Consider the following 23,648-nt stretch of genomic DNA (forward strand, 5'->3'; position numbering starts at 1 on the left):
AACAATGGCTGAAGGTACCTTGTTTCATTCTTGATGTTCCTTGTTCTCTGAGGTCGTATCGGAAGATTTTTCCTCAACAAACCTCACAGACTTTCTATTCGATCTATTCAAGTCTTCGAGTGATGAAGATTTGTTCATTCCATCTAGAGATTGTGCACTTGCATTTCTAACCATTCCTTCAACTCCAATTAAAAATCTTCTCTTCATCACCTCAGCATTTAGTCTTTGTTTGGCCTCTGTTAATTTTTCAGATGGTGAGTAATACTTTAAATATCCATCCCAATTTAAGTTAATTAATTTGGCCTTCTTTGCGATCATTTCTTTGACTCGTTCAGTAAATTGAATAGCATCTTCATTTGGTAACTTTTTCTGTGGTTCTAAAAAGTAAACATCAACAGCCAAACACCATGATTTCATAATACGTAAAATGTGGACAATGAAAGATTCATCACGACTGCTCCAATATGGATCTGAATAGGATTTGTTATACTTGATGGCAATAGGGCAAATTTCGACATCCTCAATTTCAAAAACTCCCTTCTTGAACATGACACAATATTCATTATTCACACAAACGCCTTCAGGGAAAATCAATAAGGGTGGATTACTAAGATCGTTAATATGATCATAAATTCTTTGTGATGTCGCTTTTCTATCTCTTGATTCAAATCTCTCAAACCAAATATTCTTCAAAGGACTCACGACCTTGTCCTGCATGAAGCCAACAAATCCACCATGCTTTTGACCAACGGTAGCAACACCACACAAATAAGTTAATAAAATAAAATCAATAAGAGACGTGTGGTTCGCCACATAGATCTGATTTTTTCTTCTCACTGGAGGCACACCATGAACTTTGATAACACCAGACATGGCATGTACCCAAACAGCACTATAGAGCTGAAGTGACTTTCTCACCAACCAATCAAGAGTACCAATTTTTTTTGGTTTCTGTTCACTTGGAGGTTCTTTGGATGTTGCATCCGAAACGACTGTCGAAGGTTTTTGTTGTGGTTTGTTATTGCTTCCTGCAATGTGTCTCAATGCCATCAAAATAAGTGTCACTAAAATGAAGATGAGAGTTCCTGTTAAAAAGAATAAAAGTCTCAATGGAAAAAGAATCACATAACGAACAATGAGTACAATCAACCATCCAACAAACAAAAACAAATTCCAATTCCAAGGTTCTGGTGGTTTTGGACGAAAGCACTGATATTTTGGAAAATTTGGAAAATTATCAACAACAACAACACTCAAAAAATACTCACCTCCGTGAAATCATCTCTCGCGATACTTTCTGCTGCTTCTTTTGTACAATGAATGACATCCATCAGTGTTAATGGTACAGCATGTTGTACTTCATTTCTATGAGATCGTACTTTATCTTGTATTTCTTTGATCACTTCCTTTTCGATCACTCTAGATATTTCAAGGCTAAATCCATCTTCATCTTCCGTGGACATAAAGAAACCACTGGCTGATTCGGATAAACCAAAAGGCAGAGAATGAGAGGTAGAAAGGGGAGAGGTTAAAGTATCTCGAGCCAGTGAATGAAATTTATTCCGATCATTGGGATCATGATAGTGTTCGCCTTCCGTGGTTGAGGTGGAAGCGTTTGCTGTAAAGGCTTGAGCCGTCATCGGAGACATCTTGTCATCCTGAGCAACAGAGGACTTGCTCATTTTTTTGAATCCATCCGATCGAACTGCGGGAATACAATCTTTGAAGGTGGGCGCCATTTCATTACAACTTACGAGGAAGGAAAAAATGAACAAAAATGTGTCCTTGTTTTCATCAGAGAAAGCACATCAAGAATACAAGAAAAATACTCTTGAAGAGATTCCCAAGCTTTTGAGGGCAGTCCTATTCCGAAATGAGGATTGTCTGGGAGTTTTCAGCGACCACACAGCCATTTTGTTGTGCGAAGAGGCCTCTACTTTTTATTACTTTAGTAACATCTGCCCATCGGAGAATGAGTATGAGATCAACAAGATCCTCGGTGAGAAACAGCCCTCCTATGAGTTTCAACTTACAGCCTTTGTTCAGAACAAAGGGAAAGAGCAAATCAAACTCAAGCTCAATCAAATCTTGAGGTTTTTTAATTGCCATGTTGAGAGCCCATACCTCTGTGAACAAGTACTCATTCAAAATGGAATCAAACGAATGTTTGAATCCCAAGTAATGATGACAACGGTTCAATGGAAATACAATTCAGATTTTGTAACGTTTAACAAAGATGGTTCTGTGACATTGAAGAGTGTCACTTATCCAGATTATGTAAATATTACTCTTGCTCCAAACGGCGTGCTCTTCAAAGTTACTTTCCCAGCACTTGTTCATTCTCGGTAGGTTGTTTTGAAATCATCAGTGTTGATCAACAAAGGTTACATTCTCATTAGAAACCAAGACAAATTTCATTATATACTTCAAGATCAATTATTCTCCATTCATTACTATCCTTGCGTTTGGGAAGAAGCTTTAAAAATTGTACTTTTTTACTACAAACATCGAATGAACCGACAAGACACTCCCATTAACAATGAACATACAATTACAATCAATTTGCCTAAAACAAAACCTCCATTAAGGAAGCAAAACAGCATCCCAACAAGTATAAGCATTCCTTCACTGGCTTGTGTTTTCAATACTATTTCCGCTCATCCTCTCAACCAAAGTTGTGTCTCTTTTCTATCATGTTGTCTCGGCAAAAATAATAACATCTTGATCGAATATAATGAATATATGACATTGAAATACTTAAGAAAGGTAACTGAACTTGTGTTAAATAAGGAAGAATATTGTTTCCTTTCGGACAACTTTACTTTTCTTAAATACTGGACATACGACCCTACCTTTGAAAAACAAATTTCAAAAGTATATGATTTAAATTTATTACCTGAGGAGATTCATCAATTTTGCGACAATACTCTTGGAAATGTAACCATTGAATCCTCAATTCCACTTCAAAAGCTGACAACTTTGATGAAATATTTCTTTCAATCATGCTCTAAAATTGACGATAACACCAAGGGTGTCGATGATTTTCCTCGTTCAAATATCTACTCTTCAATTCTCATCACCAAACAAACACTCAACAACATTGGATGCTTTGAGATGTATGCTGATAAAAGAGTGAGAGCAAAATTTGATGACCGAACCATTGTGGAAGTTCAAGAAAAGGACCCCAACACGTTATTCATATCAATACTCTCTTCAACAGCTGAAGTATCTCACTTCTTTTTGGACAAGGATTCCAAAGTGCCAGTCTTATTTAGAAGTTACATTGATATTGTTTTGGAGTTTAGAAAAGAATGTCTCAAGACTGAACAACAAAAACACATGGAAAAGAGACAGGTTATTGAGCTCGGAAAAATAATTCAAGATTGTTGTCAGTCTAATCAGCTGTTTCTCGCCATTAACCAGTTCAAAAGCAAACAAAACTTGACCAAGCCAATTCTTTGAACAATAATAAACCAGCGAGCTTGGAGAAGTTGGTTTTCAGGATCTCTTTTCAAATATTAAACATTGACATGAGGCAAGGAACATTTTCATTTATCTCTCCTCAAAACTCCTCCTTCCAACTTGGTCCCTCAAGTCAATCTTTCCCAACAAAGCCACACTACGACATCGCTCTCGTGTGCTTTGGACAGCATTAATTTCGAGAAGGTGATGATGATGTGGGAAGTGCTCACATCGAAGGGAGATAAATTCACCACAAAAAAATTCAAATCAACGACGAAGTCGACGTTAAGTCTGTGCAGCCACATTAATAGCTGGTCCTCCTCCTCATCATCTCATCACCATTAAAAGACCGACTGGCAGCACTATCATTTATTCTCGACGAGTGTAGAAGAAATACTCCTACATCAAACATTGTTTCAGTAAATTGAAACTCTACAAGTAACGTATAACAGAACACATATAATTTGGAAAGACTCTTCTTCCGTATCAACAACATCTCCAAAGCTACAAATCATCATCATGGGTCAGAACAACAAGAGGCTCAACGGAGCTCCAGGTCCAACCAATGTCTCTGCAAATAGTATGAATGGTGGTGCTGGTGGACATATGAACGGTCATATGCACTCCATGAACACTTCAGGTTTTTCGAATCAACAAGTGGCACAAAATCAAATGTCATACCAACACACCGATCACAATAACGGATTTCAATTTGAACAAAATAGTCAATCGAATATGATTTACAGTAGTGATTCCCACAAAGTAACGTTGGATGATTTTGAATTACTCAAAGTTATCGGACAAGGCAATTTTGCAAAAGTGATGCAAGTGAGGTGAGTAGTAGTATTATCAATGACAAACCCTTTAATTATTGTTGTTGTTGTTATCGTCATTGGACTGTCTCTTCTAAATATACTTGTACTTTCACGGGTTATCTCTCATATCGATCTCAACTACTTCTATCCTCCTAACGCTGTGTGTCTTACGGTTAAATCACTGACAAATCACTGACTATACATACATGTGTAACAACATTATGACTACCATGTTGTACATCATTATGCAACGCACCACTGATCTCTCCAACAGAAAAAAAGACACACAAAAAGTTTATGCCATCAAAATTCTAAACAAAAAGAGACTTGAAGAGAGTGATCAACTGGAACATATAAAGACAGAAAGAGCTGTTTTACAATATGTAGAACACCCATTTATTGTAAGGCTGGTTTATGCCTTCCAAACAACAGAAAAATTATACATGGTGATGGATTTTATTAATGGAGGAGAATTATTTTTCCATTTGAAGAAATTGAAGAGATTCCCAGAGGATCTTGTAAAGCTTTATGCAGCGGAGTTATTCCTATCTTTAGATCACTTGCATAGACACAATGTCGTTTTTCGTGACTTGAAACCAGAAAACGTGCTGATGGATAGAGATGGACATGTCATGTTGACCGATTTTGGTCTTGCCAAATTCCTTTCGAACCAAGATAGAACTCATACTTTTTGTGGAACACCTGAATACTTGGCGTATGTATTTAAACTTTTTTGTGGCAAATTTCATCATCATTATTTCAAAACGATAGACCTGAAGTATTATTACAAAAAGGACATGGAAAACCAGTGGATTGGTGGTCTTATGGAACTCTGATTTACGAAATGCTTGTGGGTATACCTCCATTCTATTGTGACAATGTACAAGAAATGTATGATAGAATTCTCAATGGAGAGTTGATCCTTCCAGACGAATTTATTTCTTTAGAGTGTCAAGATTTACTAGCAAGATTATTGGAGCGTGATCCTCGAAGAAGATTGGGAAGTGGTCCAACAGGAAGTGATGAGATTAGAAATCACCCATGGTTTAGTGATATTAATTGGGAAGATGTTTATTACAGAAGATATAAACCAAGATACAAACCAAATGTAAAGAGCGACGAAGATACTAGCTATTTTGATGACGAATTCACAAAGCAAGCACCAGTTGACAGTGTTTGTCAAAATGGTGTTCTGGATGACAAGCTCCAACGAGAATTTGAGGGCTTTACATATACTGAAGCAGGTTATATGATGAATAATAATGGAGAAAGAATTATATCGAACTATTAGTGTTGTATTTTACAACATTGTATGTACAGTATTGTTGTAATTTACACCACTCGTTTAATACAAAATTGATTTATGTAATGTTCAATTATCGTTGACCAGAAAATTGGCTGTTATTGTTTGGAAGATGATATGGGAATTGGAAGATCTAAAATCTCACACATGTACCCAAAAACGTGACATCGTGTAAGAGATCTTCTCATTTCCATAAGAGTAGGACTGAGGGGTTGTACAACTTCCATTGGAAAGGATACTCGTGGTTGTCTATTTGTTTCGAAATTATCTTCTTCCGGTAGTGTTTGAGATTCAAAGGGAGAAGAGGAAAGAAGGAAAGAAGTGTCTTGTTGAGGTGAGGTCATCTCTGCCTCAGGTAAGGTAGTAATTACAGTATCATCATTCATTGGATTTGAGCTGTTGTTGACATTAGGTGCATCAGAAGGTTGCTCCAAAGAAGGATCATTTGATGTTTTCAAATAACTTGTCAGCTCGTTTCGTCTCAACAAGCTTTGATACTTTCGTTTATAACTGTCTGCAGACCTTGGAGCATTTGTATCCAGACAGTATTGCTCAAACGTGGCTAGAGGAGGACATTTGGTAAAGTCTACCACATGTTCCTTGATATAACCAACTAACTCAACAAGCTCCTCTCTTGAAAAATTCTTTTTGTTCTTTGTACAAGCCTTTGATGGAAGGACAACTTCTTGATTGGAGGAAAAACCAACTTTTTGGATTAAAAACTTTTCCACTGCCAACCAGCTTCCCGATGAATAAGATTGATGTACATAAGATGGAAAAACAAGAGGTATGTCTGAAGGGAAACTGTTGTTTCTTGAACTTGAAACTATTAGACTTGCGTTCTCTGGTTCTTCTTCAATCGTTGCTCCGAGTTCGAGAGCTTTAGAAACGACCGTATCAATCTCTTCTTGATCCGAAGCCGAATGAACGTAAATTTTCTTTTTGGACTTGCCTCTGCGACAGCCTTCCGTGGCCTCATTTCAAGTCCAATGAAGATTAAGACTTACATTTGTATGGAACACCTTCGCGTTGTCGTCTTGTAGAGTGTGTTGGATGTTTTGGCATTTTGTTTGAAAACATTTCTAAAAGGCTTTTTGCTCAAAATTACAAAATTGAAAAGATAATTCTTATAAAAAAATGAAACGAGGACTTGTGAAGAAATTACTGTCTTCATCTAATATTTCTCTGTTCTCAGAGGGTGCACACATCGATCAGCGATTATTCTCTACTTGGACCCGATTGAACTCAGCAAATAATACTACATCATCAAAGGGGCAGAATCAAGCCATCGGAGTCAATCAAAATTCAACTCCACAAGAAAAACTCGAAAAGAAGTTGAGCAAAATTGAAAGACTCTTCGGAAAGAGTTCTTCAAGAGCAAAGGATTCAAAAAAGCAAATTCAATCAGTTTCAGAGAAGGAAGTAAAACAAATGATGGCATCACCTTCCTCTCCCAACACCAGCACCTCCTCTCCTCCTCCTTCCAACCATCAAACTCCAAAAAATAATCCCACCTACAACCCCTTGAGCCAATTTCTTGATTCTAGAAATTTGAGTGATCTTTCTCCTGATGAAATTGAAAAATTCAAAGAAACTCTAAGCCCTGTCAAGAAAAGGAGCACCATCTCGTCACCAGTATTGGGAAGTAAATCAATCGTTGAAGGAGAGCATGATGAATCGGCTTTGGAGAAATTAAAGGCTCCATTCTATTATAAAACAATTTTGAGACTCATAGAAAAACAAACCTATTTAACACCAGAAGACAGACATTCCATGAAAGAGTATGTCAAAAAGGAATTTAAGGATAGGAGTAAAAATGTTGAAGAACAATATCTCATTGCAGATAATTTTGTACACATTATGAGAGCTAAAGACCTAAAGAGTGCAAAATTAGCTCTTGATATTTCTGAAGAATCTAATGTCCTCGAAGATTCAGCAGAGTTGACATATTGGAATAATTACTATCAACAACACGGATTTGTTGATGAGTGGTATTGTGACTGGGATTTAGTTAAAAACTTTCTTCCTGAGACCATTCAAAAATTAAAGACAGCTCCAACAAAGGAAACATTGAAGATACTTGACGTTGGCTGCGGACTATCTACTGTTACGTTGAAGTTATGTGACCATTTTAATAAGCAAAGATTTTCTGTCACTTCTATTGATATCAGTAACGTTTTGATTGGTCTAATGAAAGAGCAATATGCTGATATCCCAGATGTTATTGGATTTTCTCAAGTCGATGTTAAAGACATGGAAAAATTCTTTGAAGATAATTCTTTTGATATTATTTTTGATAAGGGAACATTTGATAGTATCATGTCTTTTGATTCATCAACCATTGAGGATATTACTGCTTATGAATCTGAAATATTTAGAGTTCTTAAACCTGGAGGTCTATTTATGCTCTGCAGTGTGACACCTCTCGAAGGAATTGAAGGATTCTTCTCTGGTGAAGCTTGGTCTAGCGTTAAACTTGCAGGTAAAAAGAATCTTCTTGAAGATCACAACAATAAGGGTAGAAAACTACAGCTCCCACAAGATAGTGCCATACAAGATGCCCACATTTACTTTTATCATATCAAAAAACCGAGTCAATAAAAATTCACAAGAGCTTTCTCTTCAAATATATGGATAGATACATTTCAAACATTAATATTATAATAATAAACAAACATGCATTATCAATTTAATTGATACAAGAACATTTGATGACCCCATGTGGTGCCGTATGGGATGATCATCATGCCAACAATCCATTGAAATGATCATCCGATGCGACCAATCCATTGAATCGCGAAGAAAAGTGGTTCTTTTGGTGGTGGTGTTCGAATACATCACGTAAAATGACCTTTAAAAAAAATGCCAAAACGTTCCAAAATTGAGTAAGTGCACTTAGTGGTTCAACTTGAAAATTCATTTTTGAATAACTCTTCCGGAACTGATCACCCATTTGATGATACTCTCTTGTCGTACGGATTTCGGAATGAACCAACCTCTTCTTGTACCTCTCACACTCTTCTTATTGATGAACTAGACGAAAGAAACAAATATTAAATGAATTTATTGAGGAACAAAATTCTGAATCCATTAAAAACCATGATTCATCCTTCATGAATGCCAACCCTATGATGAAGCCTCTTTCTCCTTCCGATCATCAAACAAATTCTCCCAAAATTGAAAGAATGAAAAAATCATCCTCCAACTCATTTTCTTCTCATCATGATGATTCGACAAATTTCGCACCAGAGGAATCTCTCAATCCAATCCTGAACAAAATATCACAAAATATTCATCCTATTACTCATTGTGTATCAAATGATTTACCATCTCTTTTACAAGATGCTCATCAAGCGTTATCATCGTTTCTTTCACATTCTTTCAAGACTTTTTCAAATGACTCGATCATGATTGTTGGTCCAGGAAAATCTGGAAAAAAACATTTAGTGAAATATACTTTAAATAAGCTCAAAGAAAGTGGAGAATATTCATTTAGAACGATCTATGTGAATGGAATTCATATTGCTTCAGATTCTCAATTATTGTCATGCATATTGGATTCATTGGCACTCGAACAACAAATTAATACAAACATTGAAACACTCTCATGTTGTGATCAAGAAGATCATTTTGATGAACAAGCAACCTATGTTGAGTTTTTAAATGCTTTAAAAGATTTCACAAACCAAAGTATTATTTTCGTTTTGGATCATTTTGAAAATTTATGTCGACAAGCTGGAAAAATGCTTTATACTATCACTGATACATGTCATGAACATAGACTGAGTATTGTAATTATAGGACTTACCACCAATGCTTCTATTGGAACATGTATGGATCGAAGAGTGAGAAGTAGATTCTCATCAAGAAGAATTTACACACTTTTACCAAGAAATGCTCTTCAAGTATCTCAAATTATGCAATACTATTTATCACTCTCATGTAATGACAGTGATCCTTCTATTGAAGAGTATAATCGTCAACTCCAAAATTGTCTCCTAGATCCAGATGTTGTACAAATATTTGAAGAATGTGTGATACAAAGTAGTTGTAAATTTATTTATAATTATGCATTGAAAATTTTTGAACAAATTCAACCTACTCTTGAGCAATATCCATTACCAGAGAATTGTGTAATTTTTACTCCAAACGTATTTATTAAGGCATTTAATGTATTGGTGAATCATCGATTGAATTCCAAGTAAGTGAAACAAACATATAACATAATATCACACTTGTTCATTTACATCTATGATGTGTGTTCATCATCACCTATATATTTTTTTTTGCAATCTTTTATCATCATCCATATATGATGATCTATTGGTTTTTGATGATATGATGATCTATTGATCATGTTGGATCATATTGTAATGGTGATTTATTGATTTTTGATGATCTAATGATTTTGGACATTATTTAAAATTTTGATTCATTTGAACAATTTTAATGATCAACAGATTGTCATTCATTCCAAGACTCAATCAATGTCAACTCATTCTCCTATGTGCCATCAAGAAAATGGAGTCTCTCTATTCATCGAATAGAACTTGTTCCATCGATATTAACTTTGAAACAGTATTCAATGTTTATATGAAATTTGCCACAGGTGGAGCACAATCTTCGAACATTAGACAAGAGCATGTCTACACAGAAGGAAGGACACAAATTCAATTAGACAAACAAGTTATTTTCCAATCCTTTCTCTCACTCATCGATTTGAAAGTGATACATTTTGTGAGTCACAAACAAATTCCAACAACAAGAAAAGATCAATCCATTACGAAAGTGAGATTGAATCATATACATCCTTCTCAAATTGACAATGAAATTGAAAGATTATTTAAGGAGAATAGATTAAACACGATGAGTTCTGAAATGTTGGAGTGGAGTAAGTCCACTGTGTTATAAGACTTCTTTCAGAGGATGAGACAAGACAGATCAACTAGTAACTAGTTGAAATATTTATTTACATACATTATTGTGGTATTTAGAATCTCGTAGTAGTCTATTAGTAGGATTAGGTTGAATAGTAGTAGTAGTGGTGTCTAGACTCGCAAGAGAAGGAGTGTTCTTTTAGACATATTGGCATCTCTATTCTTGTTCATTCAATATGAATTGATTGTAAAGATAAAGGATAAATTTTGGCAAATAGTTTCGTATCGATCAAAGTAAAGTAATCCTTCGGCCATTTACAAAGTCCAATTTCATTCTTCAAGTCATAGAATCTTCGTTTCACCGTCGATAAACTACAACCAAGGACTTGACATGCCTGATGTTGAGATAAATGTAAGACGGAGAGCATTTCTTCCTTAGTGATGGATGAGCTTGTTCTTTTTCGAATGACTTTACGTTCTCCTTTGAAATCGAAAGGTTGGAAAATGAAGGTTGTTGTTGGGTTAGAGGACCCATTGGGTGAAATGGTTGAGAAACATCTGTTTTTTGGTGGTGGTGGTGGTGGTGGTGGTGGATGGTGGAATCTGATACAAGTCCAGTTTATTGTGGCTCTGGTACCTGAGGTGATGGTAGTCATTGGTGAAGATGCTACTACCATGTCAGGCAAACGAGGGGATCCTGACACAACTCTCTTGGAATTAGTGATCAATACGTCTTTTCTGTTTTTGGGTTTTGAGTGGGTGGTGAGATCATTCTGGCTGTGATCCACATGGAATGAATCCACCCTCACCACCTCTGAATATTCTCTTCTTTCTCTCTTTTTGGAAGAAGTGTTCAGTGTTGTTGTTGCCTTAGGAGGATGAAAGGACTTTTCATGACAACTACTCGCTCGCAGCATATCATGATGACCATTGGGAATCCTTGGATCCATAACAACACCACATGGATGATGAAGAGTGTTGTCATGTCCGTGATGATGTTGGTTAATTGTTGTTTGGTCAATATGAACCATAAGATGAGAATCGTCATGAACCACAAAATGGTGAGGTGTGCTATTCATCAACGGTATTTGAGAGATGCCACAAGAGTGAGGATGCTAATTTTTAAAGTGTTGTATTCTGTTCAAAAGTGTTTCAAAATTGTTGACCAAGTCAAAGAGATGAAACGAGTCAATCTTTCAGAATATGATCTTTTCTACCAACCTGAGAGGCAAAACTCTTTTGACACAAATGGAAACCCTGTCCTGCGCATAATTAAAAATCTCTGACAAGATGACATTTCAGAAAATAGATCTATAAAGTATCATTTTTGCCAAGTGTGTCTAATTTGTTGAATGAAAACCAAAATGGTAATGATGATCTACAACTCACTTTATCATTTCCAACCAACACAACGTTAACGTTAAATAGGTAGGTCATGATGCCACATTAGGTCATGATGCTCTCAAGTGGATCCATTTCTCCTCCTCCTCCTCCAGTATACTCCTCCTCCTTATTATTATTATTATGATCCATATCTATCTTTCTAACTATCTTGTTGTTGTTGTGAAAGAAATAATTCTTTCAAACATTCTTCCACTTGTTTTAAACGTTCTTCTTCACTCCATCCAAGTTCTTTTGCCATTAATTGAGATACTCTAGGAATGACTTGCTTTGAAACTTTAGTATCAATAAAGAATAATCTTGTTCTTCGTTGAATAATGTCACTGATTTTTAAGGCATATTCATATCGAACGCTATACACCACTAGTGAGTGATTAAATATGAACATTCACAACATTCACAACATTCACAACACTTACCTTCAGCTTCAATATAGGGATAATGAGGATCAAGTCTTTTCAATAACTGTTCTTCGAGAGCAATCTTTTGTACCAAATATCCTTGATCACCATAGGCATGATTCAAATGTTGAGAAATATCCAATTCTTTAATGAATTCATTCAACACACGATCAAAGGTGGAATTGTATTCTTCAGAGCCATACAATTGAAGAGTATGAGTCGTACAAGTAGTAGTAGTAGTAGTACAAGTAGTAGTAGTAGTGTGTGGATGAGTACAAGTATTAAAAGTACAATTCCTGATGGATTCATGTTGAATGACTTGTTGCATGATATCCATGGCCATGGATCGGAAAGTGGTCCATTTGCCTCCAACAATGGTGAACAAACCACTTGGTGAGAACATTGTTGGAGAATGTCGAGTGAGTGTTGAATTGAAAATGTGCGTTTGATAACATCATTAAAAAGTGTGTCAATAGATTCAGTGTCAATATAAAAATTCACATCCAATGTCTTGTTCTTCTTCTTACCTTGGAGAAGTATAAATGGCATGTTCTCTCGATATCGATGCAGTATCCAATTTGATATTCTTTTTTACAAATTGTTGTTGTTGTTGTTGTTGGTTGTGGTTGTTGTTGTTGTTGTGGTTGTGGTTGTTGTTGTGTAAATGACTCAATGGTCTTATTCCAGCCCACACTGCCTTGACATCTTGTCGTGTCACTTTCACATTAAAATATTCATTCACATGATCCAACAAGTATTGAATGTCTTCTTCTCGAGGTTGTACATGATTGGATATTCCATTCTTATTGAATGAATCTACTACTAGTTTGGAATCAGTAGTTCCTACAAGAGTATGATTTAAATAGGGTAATAAAAAGATCACTCGATGATCTCTTGTTTTTGGAATGAGTAGACCTTGATGCATGGATGGAGGACAAAATTGACCATCCAATACAATATGAATACCCATGGATAATTCTAATATCTTGTTGTTCAGAGTGTTCAGAGTGTTCAGAGGGTGATGATTCTGATGGTGATGATGATTCTGATCATTCTCCATGAGTCGAATTTCATCTGCAAAGTGACCAGCAGCATTGATCACTACTTTGGATCGAATGGAATAAACCTCTCGTGTTAATTCATCTCTCACGACTACACCTTTAATGAGAGATGATGGACCATTGTGTTGAGAGTCATCATGCTCATCATCATGTTCTTGTTGCTGAGAGTCATCTTGTTGTCGAACATGTTCTTGTTGCTGAGAGTCATCTTGTTGTCGAACATGTTCATCATTCTCACCATGTTCATCATTGAATAAAAATCGAATGACTTTGAATCGATTCAATGCCACCACTCCATGTTGTATAGCAGTTTGAATCAATGCCAAATTCAAACGTGCATCATCAAATTGACCATCATGATACACCATGGCACCTTTCAATTGTTCATGTTTTAACATGGGAAAGAATTCCAATGCTTGGGATGCACTCAACAAGTAACTTGGCGCCAAATGATGAGGAAAAGCCATCCAATCGTATAATTTCAATAAGAAATAAGTTGGAATGAATTCACTCCATTCATAGAGAGGTGTAATGATTTGAAGAGTATTGGTTAAATGTGGTGCCATGTGATTCAATATTTGAAATCGATCATGAAGAGCTTGTTTCACTAATTTGAATTGAGAAAGATCAAATTGATTCAATGCTTTACGAAGATAACGCACACCACCATGTAATAATTTAGTGGATTTGGAACTTGTTCCACTTCCAAAATCTTCCATTTCAAAGAGTGCTACTTTGAGAGAATGAGAAGCTTCAAGTGCAATACCACTTCCAACACAACCACCACCAATGACAATGACATCGAAAAGTGGGTGTTGATTGGGGTTTGACATGTTGCTATTGTTGGGGTTCACTTGAGATGGATTGGAGTTGTTAAGGTTCACTTGAGATGGATTGGAGTTGTTAAGGTTTATACTGTTAAGGTTAATATTGTTGAGGTTAATATTGTTGAGGTTGGACTTTTTGTGGTGAGGTTGTTGTTGAAATTGTTTTAATTGAGCAATGAGTTGAGATCGAGTGGGAAGTGCATACAAGGAACGTGTTCTTGTTGTTGTGGAGGTGTTCATGGTGGTAGTGTTGAGGTTGAATTGACCTTCTTGTTGTGGATAGGGAAGATAGATTTTATATCCTTTCTTCCAAAGTGGTGATGGTGAAGATGATGTTGAATGTGTGTGGATTCGATACGATTCATTGCAAGTGATGATCAAATGCATCTTCATCAATAATATGGATGGTAGGTGAAGGATCGAGTGAAAGATATTTGACACGAGTGACCACCACGATGATGGTGTTCTTCTTGTTTCGACATCTTGAGTGGTCATCCTTGAAGGTGATGTCCACAACAAGATCGTGTTGGAATAGTAGTCGTACCCTCCGACGATGAGGAACATCAAGGTCAATAACACAGATAGCATGATGAAAAGAAGGAAGGAATAACACGCAGGTGGTGAAGAAGGTACACATTTCGACATTTTTTATCTCCTATCTATGGATTTCTTTTGGAGATCTTTTTATAAGAACTATATAAGGAATTTTTGATGTCATGCACACATGAAACCATTCCAGCAAATTCTATCAGACCGATTTGATGGATAGTAGCATGTGCACCTATACAATTGTCATTTTTATTCAAAAGAAACAGCTGAGAATCTATCTTTCACAAAACATGCAGTATCAGACTGAATCCGTGTGGGTTGCTTGGATGTACCGTGTGAAATTATAAAATTGCATGGATATTGAAGACATGCCAAGTCAGAAGGAGAGGGAAGGTAGGCCTTATTTTCTGACGAAATGTGTAACAAGTCATCCCACTTCAATAATCCATAGGGTATATTCTCATATCCAAGAGTTTGTTTTGCCTTCTTATTCCACAATAAAAGTCTTCCACCAAAATCCAGTGAATAAAATGCAATGCAAGTTCCACACAAATCTAAAATACCTTTGATGTACATTTCAGAAGCTTCACTGAAATCTCCATTGTCATTTACAGAATTTACAGGATGATGAGCAGAAGGTAAGATCCCAGTTCGTGCACGGTTCATGTCTTGAATTTCATTAGAAATCGAGTGATAACCAACAGGACATTTCGTAAATGGATTATGTTGTAAATTTTCAAAAGATTGAGTGTTATCGAGATTGAAGATAGATTTCAAACTTGGAAGAGAAATGTTTGTGATGGATGGAAGAGATTCAAGTTGTGGAGGCGGTGTTGGTAATGGACTGTTTTGTGATTGTTCTTTTCTGAGAATAAGGAAAGGACATTTTGAAGATCCAATTGAAATGTATAAACTTTCTAACTGCTCGATAGCCTCCTTATTTGTCTTAGTTCTCGTAAAATCATCTATGGATTTACCATTTTCAATTTGCTTTAAACTATAATTAATGTATTCTTCAAGAAGAGCCCAGAACTGATAGTTAACATCATCATCTGTCATTAACTTGTGAATGATATATGCTTTTCCATCCTCAGCATTGGGAGAGGGTTTAATTTCTGAAGTGGAAAGCCATTTTCGAAGAAGAGCAATTTTTGAACCTCTTGTTGATTCTTCAGTGTTTTTGTTATCTATTTGAGGATTTAATGGAGCAAGTCTCAAATGATTGTCAAGAGGAGGTTGTTCAAAAGACATCTTGGTTCGTTTGAAAGCGGAAGTAAAATTGCTAACATGTGATGAGGTGTGATTAAATGGGCATTTCGATGGTTCTTGTTGCTGTTCCGAATTGATCATTGTTGGAATTGGATGCGCTTGTAAAGATGAAACAACCATTGATGGCCTACTTGTTGGTTGTTGTTGTTGTTGTTGATGAAATGGACATCCTCTTGAATGAAGAAGGCTTTGTATGGGCTGGGTGGATGTTACTTTTGGTTGTTGCATACCACCAGGGCACGCTATAAAACTAGCAACTGGACAATGATAAATGCTGTTGGAAGGAGTGATAGAAACAGCACTAGTCGCAGAAATTGATCGTAGTGGTGGATGAACAAGAGATGTGGTGTGTGGCGGATGAATAGAAGAAGGCTTATGATTGGCCAACAAGGTGCGTTTTTCCATGTTGCTTGGAGCAATTGGTTTGTAATTAAAAGAGGATAGGATATGATGATTCGTGGCTGAGGTAGGCTTCTTGTGAGTTGTTTTTGGTTGAATACGGACATGAGGTGTTGGCTGATGAGAAGGAAGAATTAGTACTGACTGTTGTTGTGATTGAGCAGTGGAGACTGTTGTTGATGTTGGTGGCTGCTGTACGAATTTTCGTTTTCGTCCTCTCTTCTTGCTGGGCAAGTCATAACATTCCAAACCAAGTGATGTACTGTTGGTGTTGTTGTTGTGCCATTCGTTGTGATACTAAAATGTTATGTTCACCACTTACCATCTGCAAGAAATTGATCGTTTACAATGGTGTAAGAAAGTTATGAAAAATCTTACCGTTTGCATGGTCTCTTATCTGATGAATTCCAGTAAAATACCATATTTGTATAATTAATAGTCAAATGATGATAGTGGTCGGAATGGCATCCAATGGTTTTGCAATAACAAACCTTCACAACAAGCATGGCTTTTTTTGCAATGTTCGCAAGCTTTTTTAGATATTGAACGTTTCCTTGTTTTCTCATCACTACTTGAATCCCCATGTTCTTCTTCGTGAGGGGAGTGTGGTGGTGGTTGAGTGTTGTTGACGGAGCTATCAGTATCGGTCATTTTTTAGGAATAAATTTTTTGCCACCAAATCTCCGCAAAGTGTTGTTTGCAGTTTTCATTCTAAATTAATTGTTTTTGAAAAATCATCATGTGAGGCCTTGCTTTCAAAAACTAAATACCACACCAAGTGCAATACTAGTTATCCTAGTACTAGCCTGTCGAATACGACTCGTTTTTATTAAGGATGATAGAATGGCCTCCAAATGAAAATACCTCCCTCCTCTCCAACGCTACATATAAACCTTCCACAAGGGCTGAATTTCACTTTGGTGACATTGTCGGCATGTCCAAAGCCTTGTTGGATGATTTCCCCATGATCATAGTGCCAAACATTCACTGATTTGTGTTTGCCTGCTGAAACAAAGTATTGACCATCTGGATCAATATCAAGTGTGTTAATTTCATCTTCCTCTGCTTCTCTCAATTCTCTAATCGCTGTGCAATCATAGGCATCCCAATAGGTCACTTGTTTGTCTGATCCGCAAGTCAACATCTGAGATTCGTCATTGAGATAGCATATTTGTCTAAAATACGTTTGAGCATAAATAATGTTTGCTCTTACAAACTTATCCAAATTCCATACAATACATGTTCCGTCATCACTGGCACTAATACATTCTGAATCATCTTTTTTGATTTGAATGGCATTTACAGTGGCTTTGTGTTCGTTCATTGAAGCTACCAAAATTTGTGATGTTTTTGTGATTTGCCATACTCTAACTTGACCATCACTTCCTCCACTGACAATTCTTTGAGAGTCATGACTCATGGCAATGGCAGTCACTCCCACCAGTCTTCCCGAAACCTTCTTTTGTCCTAAAATTTTATGAGCATCATTAATGACGTAAAGAAGTTTTCCACTTTGAGGGCCAAAAGCTCTAATTTTACCATCACTCCAACCACTAATGATGGCATTTCCTGTTGGACTAAATGTGATACAATTGCATTCGAGATTAGGGACTTGAATTCTTAATAACTCTTTTGATTTTTGTATATTCCAAACTCTAATATCGTTGATAGAACATGTGGCAATGATTTCGCTTGCTTCTCTTGGGTAGCATACATCATTGATTCTGTGGTTATGACAGGTTGCAATCAAGCTGGCTTCAAGCTTTCCGGATCCTTTCATAGAATAAATGACCGATTGGTTTGTGCCACAAATGAAAGAGTTGTCGCTTTCCTTGCAACAAATTGAAGTGACTCCTCCCATTAAAAGAGTTGAAGTAACCTTGAGTAAATTATCCTTATTCACAACTGTGACACTACCATCACCACCTCCAACAAAAATAGATTTACCTGAGGGTGAAAAGCACAAACTGAGAACTCCTTGCATGATCTTGTCCTTTGGTCCTAAAAACTTATAATTTTTAGGTCCCTTTAGTTGAATGCATAGAATATCTCCTGATGTAGTTCCAACGTAGGCATAACTATCATCTAGATCAATTAACAGACTCGTGAAAATTCTCTTGATTTGGCCTAAATTACAGTCTACAAAATCTAATCTCTTATTAACAAAATCAATGGTGTAAACTCTACACATTTGTTTGCCAGCCATCATAAAAGTGCTTCTGTCATTATGGAAGAACTGGACACAAGTACCGAGAGCAGTTGTGTTGGTACCACAGATTGGCTTTCCGCTCTGAACATTCCAGACAGTAATACAATTGTCATCCTTTCCTCCTACGCTGACAAGTAACTCTTCGTCGTCGCTAAAGGCAAGGCATTCTACCTTGGCATGGTGCAAATTTAATCGATGCATCAATTTTCTTTCTTCAAAATCCCAAACAATGATATCTGCTTTGAATCCCATATGGGTGGATTGACCAGTGGCAATATATTGACCAGATTTAGAAACTGCTATACAACTGATTGGTCCCGAATGACCAGCTAGGAATTCATCAACTCCAAGGTTAGCATATTCTTTAATAACAACTGTTGATCCCAGGGGATATATAATGTGCTTCTGATTCGGATGTAACTGAAGACCATCTGGGACTAACCCATTAAACCCAATCACGGTATCCAGATACAATTGAGAAGCTTGAGAGGAAGACATGTTGGTAGATGAATGAATTTGTTTTTTTTTTGTAAAGGAAAATGGCGCCACAACATTACCCGCCAATTTCAGTTGCGTTCAACAACAATTTGTGCATTTCAACAAAAATGTCCCTCCGAAATCATGATGACTCAACAACAGCCAACAATAAGAACACTGAACAACTTTTTCACTCACCATCATCGGTACAACCATCTCTGAGTGAAAAATTAAGTATTGTGAATGAATGGCTTACCTATGATTTACTTCAACAAGATATTCCTCCATTTGAAAAGAATGAAGTAACCATCCATTTGCTCTATCAACTAGTACTCTATAGCCGCAAGCAATCTCTCCAATCCAACACTCTGATGAATCATTACAAACAAAAAATTGTGGAATATCAATCGGAAAGCAAAAGGATGGAATATCTTCTCAAATCATTGCATTTGTCATCCTCATCATGTCAATCCGAAGATTTTGGTGTTCCGAATAATAGCCTTCACTCTCATCATCATCACTCTCGGAATACGAGTGATATTTTTTCAAGCCACCAACATGATCGTCCATGTAATTTCCAATCCAAGAGGAGCGATCAAAAACCTTCTTCTTCTTCACCACCACCACCACCACAACAACAACAACAACTCAACGACTCTACGATCATCAACAGGTTAGCTGAATTGGCATCCCTACTCCAACTCAAAAAACCTTCTCAATCATGTTTCATGGATGCTCTCTACGATTTATCGAATGAACATTTACAAACATTACAAGAATCAAACGAGTTGAAGCATACCATTCAAGATTTATCCAAAAAATCTATTGAACACATTCAAAAAACACAATACCTCAATGAAATTTATCAACAATTTAATCAAGAAATTCAACAACGAGAACATGAAGATAGTCTACAAGAACGTTTATCAACTATTGAGTACTTGAAGAGAAAATCTCAAGAATATCAATTTCAAATCACTCAATTACAACAAGAACTTGATGAATCTCTATCAATTGCAAACGATATGGACATTTCTCAATCCTTCTTGATTGAAATGTACCACAAGATACAGAATTTAAAGAAAGAGATGACCCCTAAACTTGCTATCATTGAAAAGTATCATCACTTGCCACCCGATGTACATCAAGTCAAACTAGAAATTTCCAATGTCAAACAAGAATTGAAACAATTAGAAGAAATTTTCAATCAAAAAGCTCAACATATTTGGTTTGACTAGTATAGTTAGAGTTCAGACTACATGTCGAGTCGGGTATTATTACCATCGCGATGAGGCTAGAGGTGAAATTCTGATAATTTTTGGCGCCAAGTCTTTGACAATCGTACTTGGAAAAAAATTTTTAATATTTATTAATAACGACGAAGAAAAAACACCATTCAAGATCTTTTCATGGCCATGGCGGACAGCTCAGAGTGGGATCTTTCATCGCCTCAGCATGGAAGATATACCTTATCCACTCATATCAACCATGAAATAATACCACCCATTACATCTTCAAAAACAACTCCAAATAACAGAGTGGACAAGTTCCGAAACAAAAAACTTTCTATTGAGCAAATCAAGCCTATTACAAGATCAGAATCGGCATCATCATTTGGAATATCTCTTAAAGTGGCAAATTATGGAAGAAACTCTGTACAATCATTTACATCAGGTGGTGGTAGTAGTACATTCGGTACAACTTGTAAATCCTCATCCTCCTCCGAAAAACGACCCCGTACAGCACCAACACGACAGCCAGGATATGAAAAGAAAGTTTCTTTTACTGAAGCACAAAGTGAGAGCAAAAATCAATGGGGGCCAACAACCACCTCAGCACAGAAAACAAGTTCAGGAAGAAGAACACCAACACTCTCTCCCAATTTTGTTGACTATAAGAGATTTGTTAAAACGTTTTCTGAATCCAAATCTACAACAACAACAACTTCTAATCCACTAAATGCGACTACATTGAGTAGTGGGAAAATGAAAGCACTTTCAGTGGAAATGGAAGTACATCTTTTAGAAAATGTTGAACGATTGAAAGAAATAGAAGAAAATGAATTTGTTTTAAGACAAAGATACAAACAATTATATTCTGATACTTTTGAGGAAATCATTAAAGTTTGTCCATTTGGAAAATTATTACGAGTTATTAAGGATGCCTATGACAAGGATGCTCTTATCGCTGACAAAACACAGTAAGTATCCAAATTGAAAAAGCAAACGAATGAATGTATGGAACATTAATTCAAGAGAGAAGCAACATTATGATGAGCTCGTCATATTATACACCAATGCACAAAATAACTTGTCACAAATTGAAAAGGAATTCAAATTATTGCAAAAAGAAAATGCTCAATTGAAGAGTGAACTCAAGAAACAGAAGAGTGATTCTCAAAGATACAAAACTGAGATTGAAAGACTTACACAATTACAATCTGAAATTGTGTCAAATGTCAAACCAGAGTTGAGAAATTTATTGAACAAGAAAGAAAAAACACAAAACACTTCAAGGTCTTCAATCCAAAGCTTAACCTCACTAAAGAGAAATAATACGTCACCTAAATCATATCGTCCAGAGACTACATCTGCTAAATCGAGATTATTTAGTCAAGACAAGGAGTAAGTTTTTCAGATCATTGAGAATATGCTTCTTTTCCAACAACATTCTGTGTATCCTTAATAATTATTATTATTTTTAAACATTTCAGAACAATGGAAAGTGATACAAAAGAATTGAAAGAAAGAGACAGATTATTTGAACTTGAAAGTGAACTCACAAAAACGATTTTGAAAGAAAGAGAGTTGACCAGAGAAATTGCCCTAATAAACCTTGAGAGAGAAAAAGACGAGGTAAAGTTGGAAAAGAAGGAAGAAAAATCAGATGGTAACACCTCGAAGGAATCATTCACCGAAGACAACAACAGTTCTATGGATGGCTATACCCAAGGAATTTCGAGGAAATCATCCAAAAACAATCTTCAACAAACGACAACCTCTCAAGGATGTGACAATTTAGAGATGGAGGCATCTCCTCTTGATGAAGAGGAAAATTCGAATTCATTACGAGAAAAGTTATTACGAACAGCAAGACAACAACGGTTGCAGGAGAGTGTTGCTCAAGATCTTGACTACACCGATCCATCCATTGTCAAGAAACAGAATCATGGTACTCCACCCATAGCATCTAACACGAGTGGAAATGCTACAATAACCATGAAAGACCTGAAAGAAAACCTCGCAACCAACACACAATCGATGGAGCCAATCAATCTCATGTTCCGTTCTGATTCTTGTGATTCTTTTTCATTGGATTACGAGGATACGTTGTAATTTTGGTTTCATGAAATTATTTGCAACATGAATAACAAAATTGTTCCTTGTTGTTGTTGTTAATTAATTATTGCGAATTTATTTCCAATTCGGTGCAATCATGCAAGTACACCAAATCCAAAATCAAATATTTCGCATTGGATGAAACGAGGTTTGGATTTCTTCCAATTCGTCTCTTAAAATAGAAGCCTTCAACAAACCAATCAAAGACATCATCGACAATAAATCCAAACTTCTCACAGAGTTCAAATAATGTATGAGGTTGTGGATGAGCAAATAATAACTTGCTATTTTTACAAATAGATCTTGCCTCTGATACCTTATCGAAAAGAGAATAAAATTGAACTCTTTCTGGCTCTGTCATACTACACTTGATATTAATTCTAATGGTGTTGCAAAATCCATCAATATCTTCATCCATGAATTGACTCTCTTCTCTAACCATATGGATTTGTAAATGTGTAATTGGAGTTTTGATATTTTCTATTCTCAATGAATGTCTTTGTTCATATAAATAAATATCTTTAAATTTAAGTTCAAATAAGGATTTTGGAATAAAATCTATCTCTGGAATTTCATCTCTATAAATAATTAATTCTTTGTGAGTAGTAAATACAGGTAAACTTAGATCCATAAATGATGAATATCCTGTTGAAGTCTTGTTCATTCTTTTAGAGTTGTTGCCATAAATTTGAGAAATAATATGCTGTGAAGTTGTAGTTCCAATATTTTTGAAATTATTTTCTAATAATTTACACCATTCTCTTCTCTTTTCTGCTTGATTTTGATCAAAATTAGGATTTGATTCTAATTGAACCTTAATTTTTGAATCATTTTCAATTGTTATGAGTTTGACAAAAATTTCATGATAATTAATGACATCTTCTTCATCATCTTTCATGATATTCTCTTGTAAGAGTAATTGGTGTTGTTTTACATTCTTTAAAAGTCTTATTGGTGGAATGGTAATTCTTTGATTGATGTGAGTGGGTGTTGCAGTAGTGATTGTCTGAGAAGAAGTGAATCCATCTTCACATCCATGTCCTATATCCATCTTGTTGAGAGTATGATCTGGAAGTGGCATGAGGGTGGTCATGCTAGTGGTGGTCATTGAGTCAGCTTGAGAGGGTTGTGAGAGTAATGAAGGTGCTAGTGGTGCTAGTAATGGTAGTGATGAAGGTGGAAGTGATGGCAATAATGCATTCCTTGTCATTTCCTCATGATGATGATTTTCAATTGAACTACTTTCCAATGATGATGATG

General features: G+C 36.1%; 13 protein-coding genes across 13 annotated transcripts in view; 6 read left to right on the top strand and 7 right to left on the bottom strand.

The window, feature by feature from the left end:
* Nucleotides 1–24: 24 nt before the first annotated feature.
* FDP41_011417 (uncharacterized protein) lies at nt 25–1,682 on the bottom strand (the record flags this gene model as incomplete). Its single annotated transcript, XM_044701823.1, has 2 exons — nt 25–1,209; nt 1,269–1,682. The coding sequence occupies 2 exons, from the start codon at nt 1,680–1,682 to the stop codon at nt 25–27; spliced, it is 1,599 nt and encodes a 532-aa protein (XP_044567200.1).
* Nucleotides 1,683–1,767: 85 nt separating this feature from the next.
* Nucleotides 1,768–3,462, top strand: FDP41_011418 (uncharacterized protein; the record flags this gene model as incomplete). The annotated part of the gene is made up of 2 exons (XM_044701824.1): nt 1,768–2,345; nt 2,400–3,462. The coding sequence occupies 2 exons, from the start codon at nt 1,768–1,770 to the stop codon at nt 3,460–3,462; spliced, it is 1,641 nt and encodes a 546-aa protein (XP_044567201.1).
* Nucleotides 3,463–3,981: 519 nt separating this feature from the next.
* On the top strand, nt 3,982–5,568 carry FDP41_011419 (uncharacterized protein; the record flags this gene model as incomplete). The annotated part of the gene is made up of 3 exons (XM_044701825.1): nt 3,982–4,295; nt 4,552–4,992; nt 5,049–5,568. 3 exons carry the CDS (start codon nt 3,982–3,984, stop codon nt 5,566–5,568), a joined length of 1,275 nt encoding a protein of 424 aa, XP_044567202.1.
* A 110-nt stretch (nt 5,569–5,678) lies between these two features.
* Nucleotides 5,679–6,645, bottom strand: FDP41_011420 (uncharacterized protein; the record flags this gene model as incomplete). The annotated part of the gene is made up of 2 exons (XM_044701827.1): nt 5,679–6,544; nt 6,588–6,645. The coding sequence occupies 2 exons, from the start codon at nt 6,643–6,645 to the stop codon at nt 5,679–5,681; spliced, it is 924 nt and encodes a 307-aa protein (XP_044567203.1).
* Nucleotides 6,646–6,717: 72 nt separating this feature from the next.
* FDP41_011421 (uncharacterized protein) lies at nt 6,718–8,181 on the top strand (the record flags this gene model as incomplete). The annotated part of the gene is made up of 1 exon (XM_044701828.1): nt 6,718–8,181. The coding sequence occupies one exon, from the start codon at nt 6,718–6,720 to the stop codon at nt 8,179–8,181; it is 1,464 nt and encodes a 487-aa protein (XP_044567204.1).
* Nucleotides 8,182–8,442: 261 nt separating this feature from the next.
* FDP41_011422 (uncharacterized protein) lies at nt 8,443–10,491 on the top strand (the record flags this gene model as incomplete). Its single annotated transcript, XM_044701829.1, has 3 exons — nt 8,443–8,465; nt 8,618–9,781; nt 10,041–10,491. 3 exons carry the CDS (start codon nt 8,443–8,445, stop codon nt 10,489–10,491), a joined length of 1,638 nt encoding a protein of 545 aa, XP_044567205.1.
* Nucleotides 10,492–10,684: 193 nt separating this feature from the next.
* On the bottom strand, nt 10,685–11,536 carry FDP41_011423 (uncharacterized protein; the record flags this gene model as incomplete). The annotated part of the gene is made up of 1 exon (XM_044701830.1): nt 10,685–11,536. The coding sequence occupies one exon, from the start codon at nt 11,534–11,536 to the stop codon at nt 10,685–10,687; it is 852 nt and encodes a 283-aa protein (XP_044567206.1).
* Nucleotides 11,537–12,000: 464 nt separating this feature from the next.
* FDP41_011424 (uncharacterized protein) lies at nt 12,001–14,387 on the bottom strand (the record flags this gene model as incomplete). The annotated part of the gene is made up of 3 exons (XM_044701831.1): nt 12,001–12,221; nt 12,278–12,648; nt 12,787–14,387. 3 exons carry the CDS (start codon nt 14,385–14,387, stop codon nt 12,001–12,003), a joined length of 2,193 nt encoding a protein of 730 aa, XP_044567207.1.
* A 558-nt stretch (nt 14,388–14,945) lies between these two features.
* On the bottom strand, nt 14,946–17,015 carry FDP41_011425 (uncharacterized protein; the record flags this gene model as incomplete). The annotated part of the gene is made up of 3 exons (XM_044701832.1): nt 14,946–16,626; nt 16,743–16,761; nt 16,856–17,015. The coding sequence occupies 3 exons, from the start codon at nt 17,013–17,015 to the stop codon at nt 14,946–14,948; spliced, it is 1,860 nt and encodes a 619-aa protein (XP_044567208.1).
* A 178-nt stretch (nt 17,016–17,193) lies between these two features.
* FDP41_011426 (uncharacterized protein) lies at nt 17,194–19,071 on the bottom strand (the record flags this gene model as incomplete). Its single annotated transcript, XM_044701833.1, has 1 exon — nt 17,194–19,071. One exon carries the CDS (start codon nt 19,069–19,071, stop codon nt 17,194–17,196), a length of 1,878 nt encoding a protein of 625 aa, XP_044567209.1.
* A 107-nt stretch (nt 19,072–19,178) lies between these two features.
* FDP41_011427 (uncharacterized protein) lies at nt 19,179–20,288 on the top strand (the record flags this gene model as incomplete). Its single annotated transcript, XM_044701834.1, has 1 exon — nt 19,179–20,288. The coding sequence occupies one exon, from the start codon at nt 19,179–19,181 to the stop codon at nt 20,286–20,288; it is 1,110 nt and encodes a 369-aa protein (XP_044567210.1).
* A 177-nt stretch (nt 20,289–20,465) lies between these two features.
* FDP41_011428 (uncharacterized protein) lies at nt 20,466–22,385 on the top strand (the record flags this gene model as incomplete). The annotated part of the gene is made up of 3 exons (XM_044701835.1): nt 20,466–21,250; nt 21,306–21,674; nt 21,764–22,385. The coding sequence occupies 3 exons, from the start codon at nt 20,466–20,468 to the stop codon at nt 22,383–22,385; spliced, it is 1,776 nt and encodes a 591-aa protein (XP_044567211.1).
* A 67-nt stretch (nt 22,386–22,452) lies between these two features.
* FDP41_011429 (uncharacterized protein) overlaps nt 22,453–23,648 on the bottom strand; it is a gene marked incomplete at both ends in the record, with an annotated part of 3,844 nt that continues 2,648 nt past the window's right edge. The window contains one exon of the mRNA XM_044701836.1: nt 22,453–23,543. Within this exon, the coding sequence (XP_044567212.1) occupies nt 22,453–23,543 (1,091 nt within the window). The remainder of the gene's footprint in view (nt 23,544–23,648) is intronic.

The sequence above is a fragment of the Naegleria fowleri genome, assembly GCF_008403515.1.
Source record: "Naegleria fowleri strain ATCC 30894 chromosome Unknown tig9, whole genome shotgun sequence".
In the NCBI taxonomy this organism is placed as follows: Eukaryota; Heterolobosea; class Eutetramitea; order Acrasida; family Naegleriidae; genus Naegleria; species Naegleria fowleri.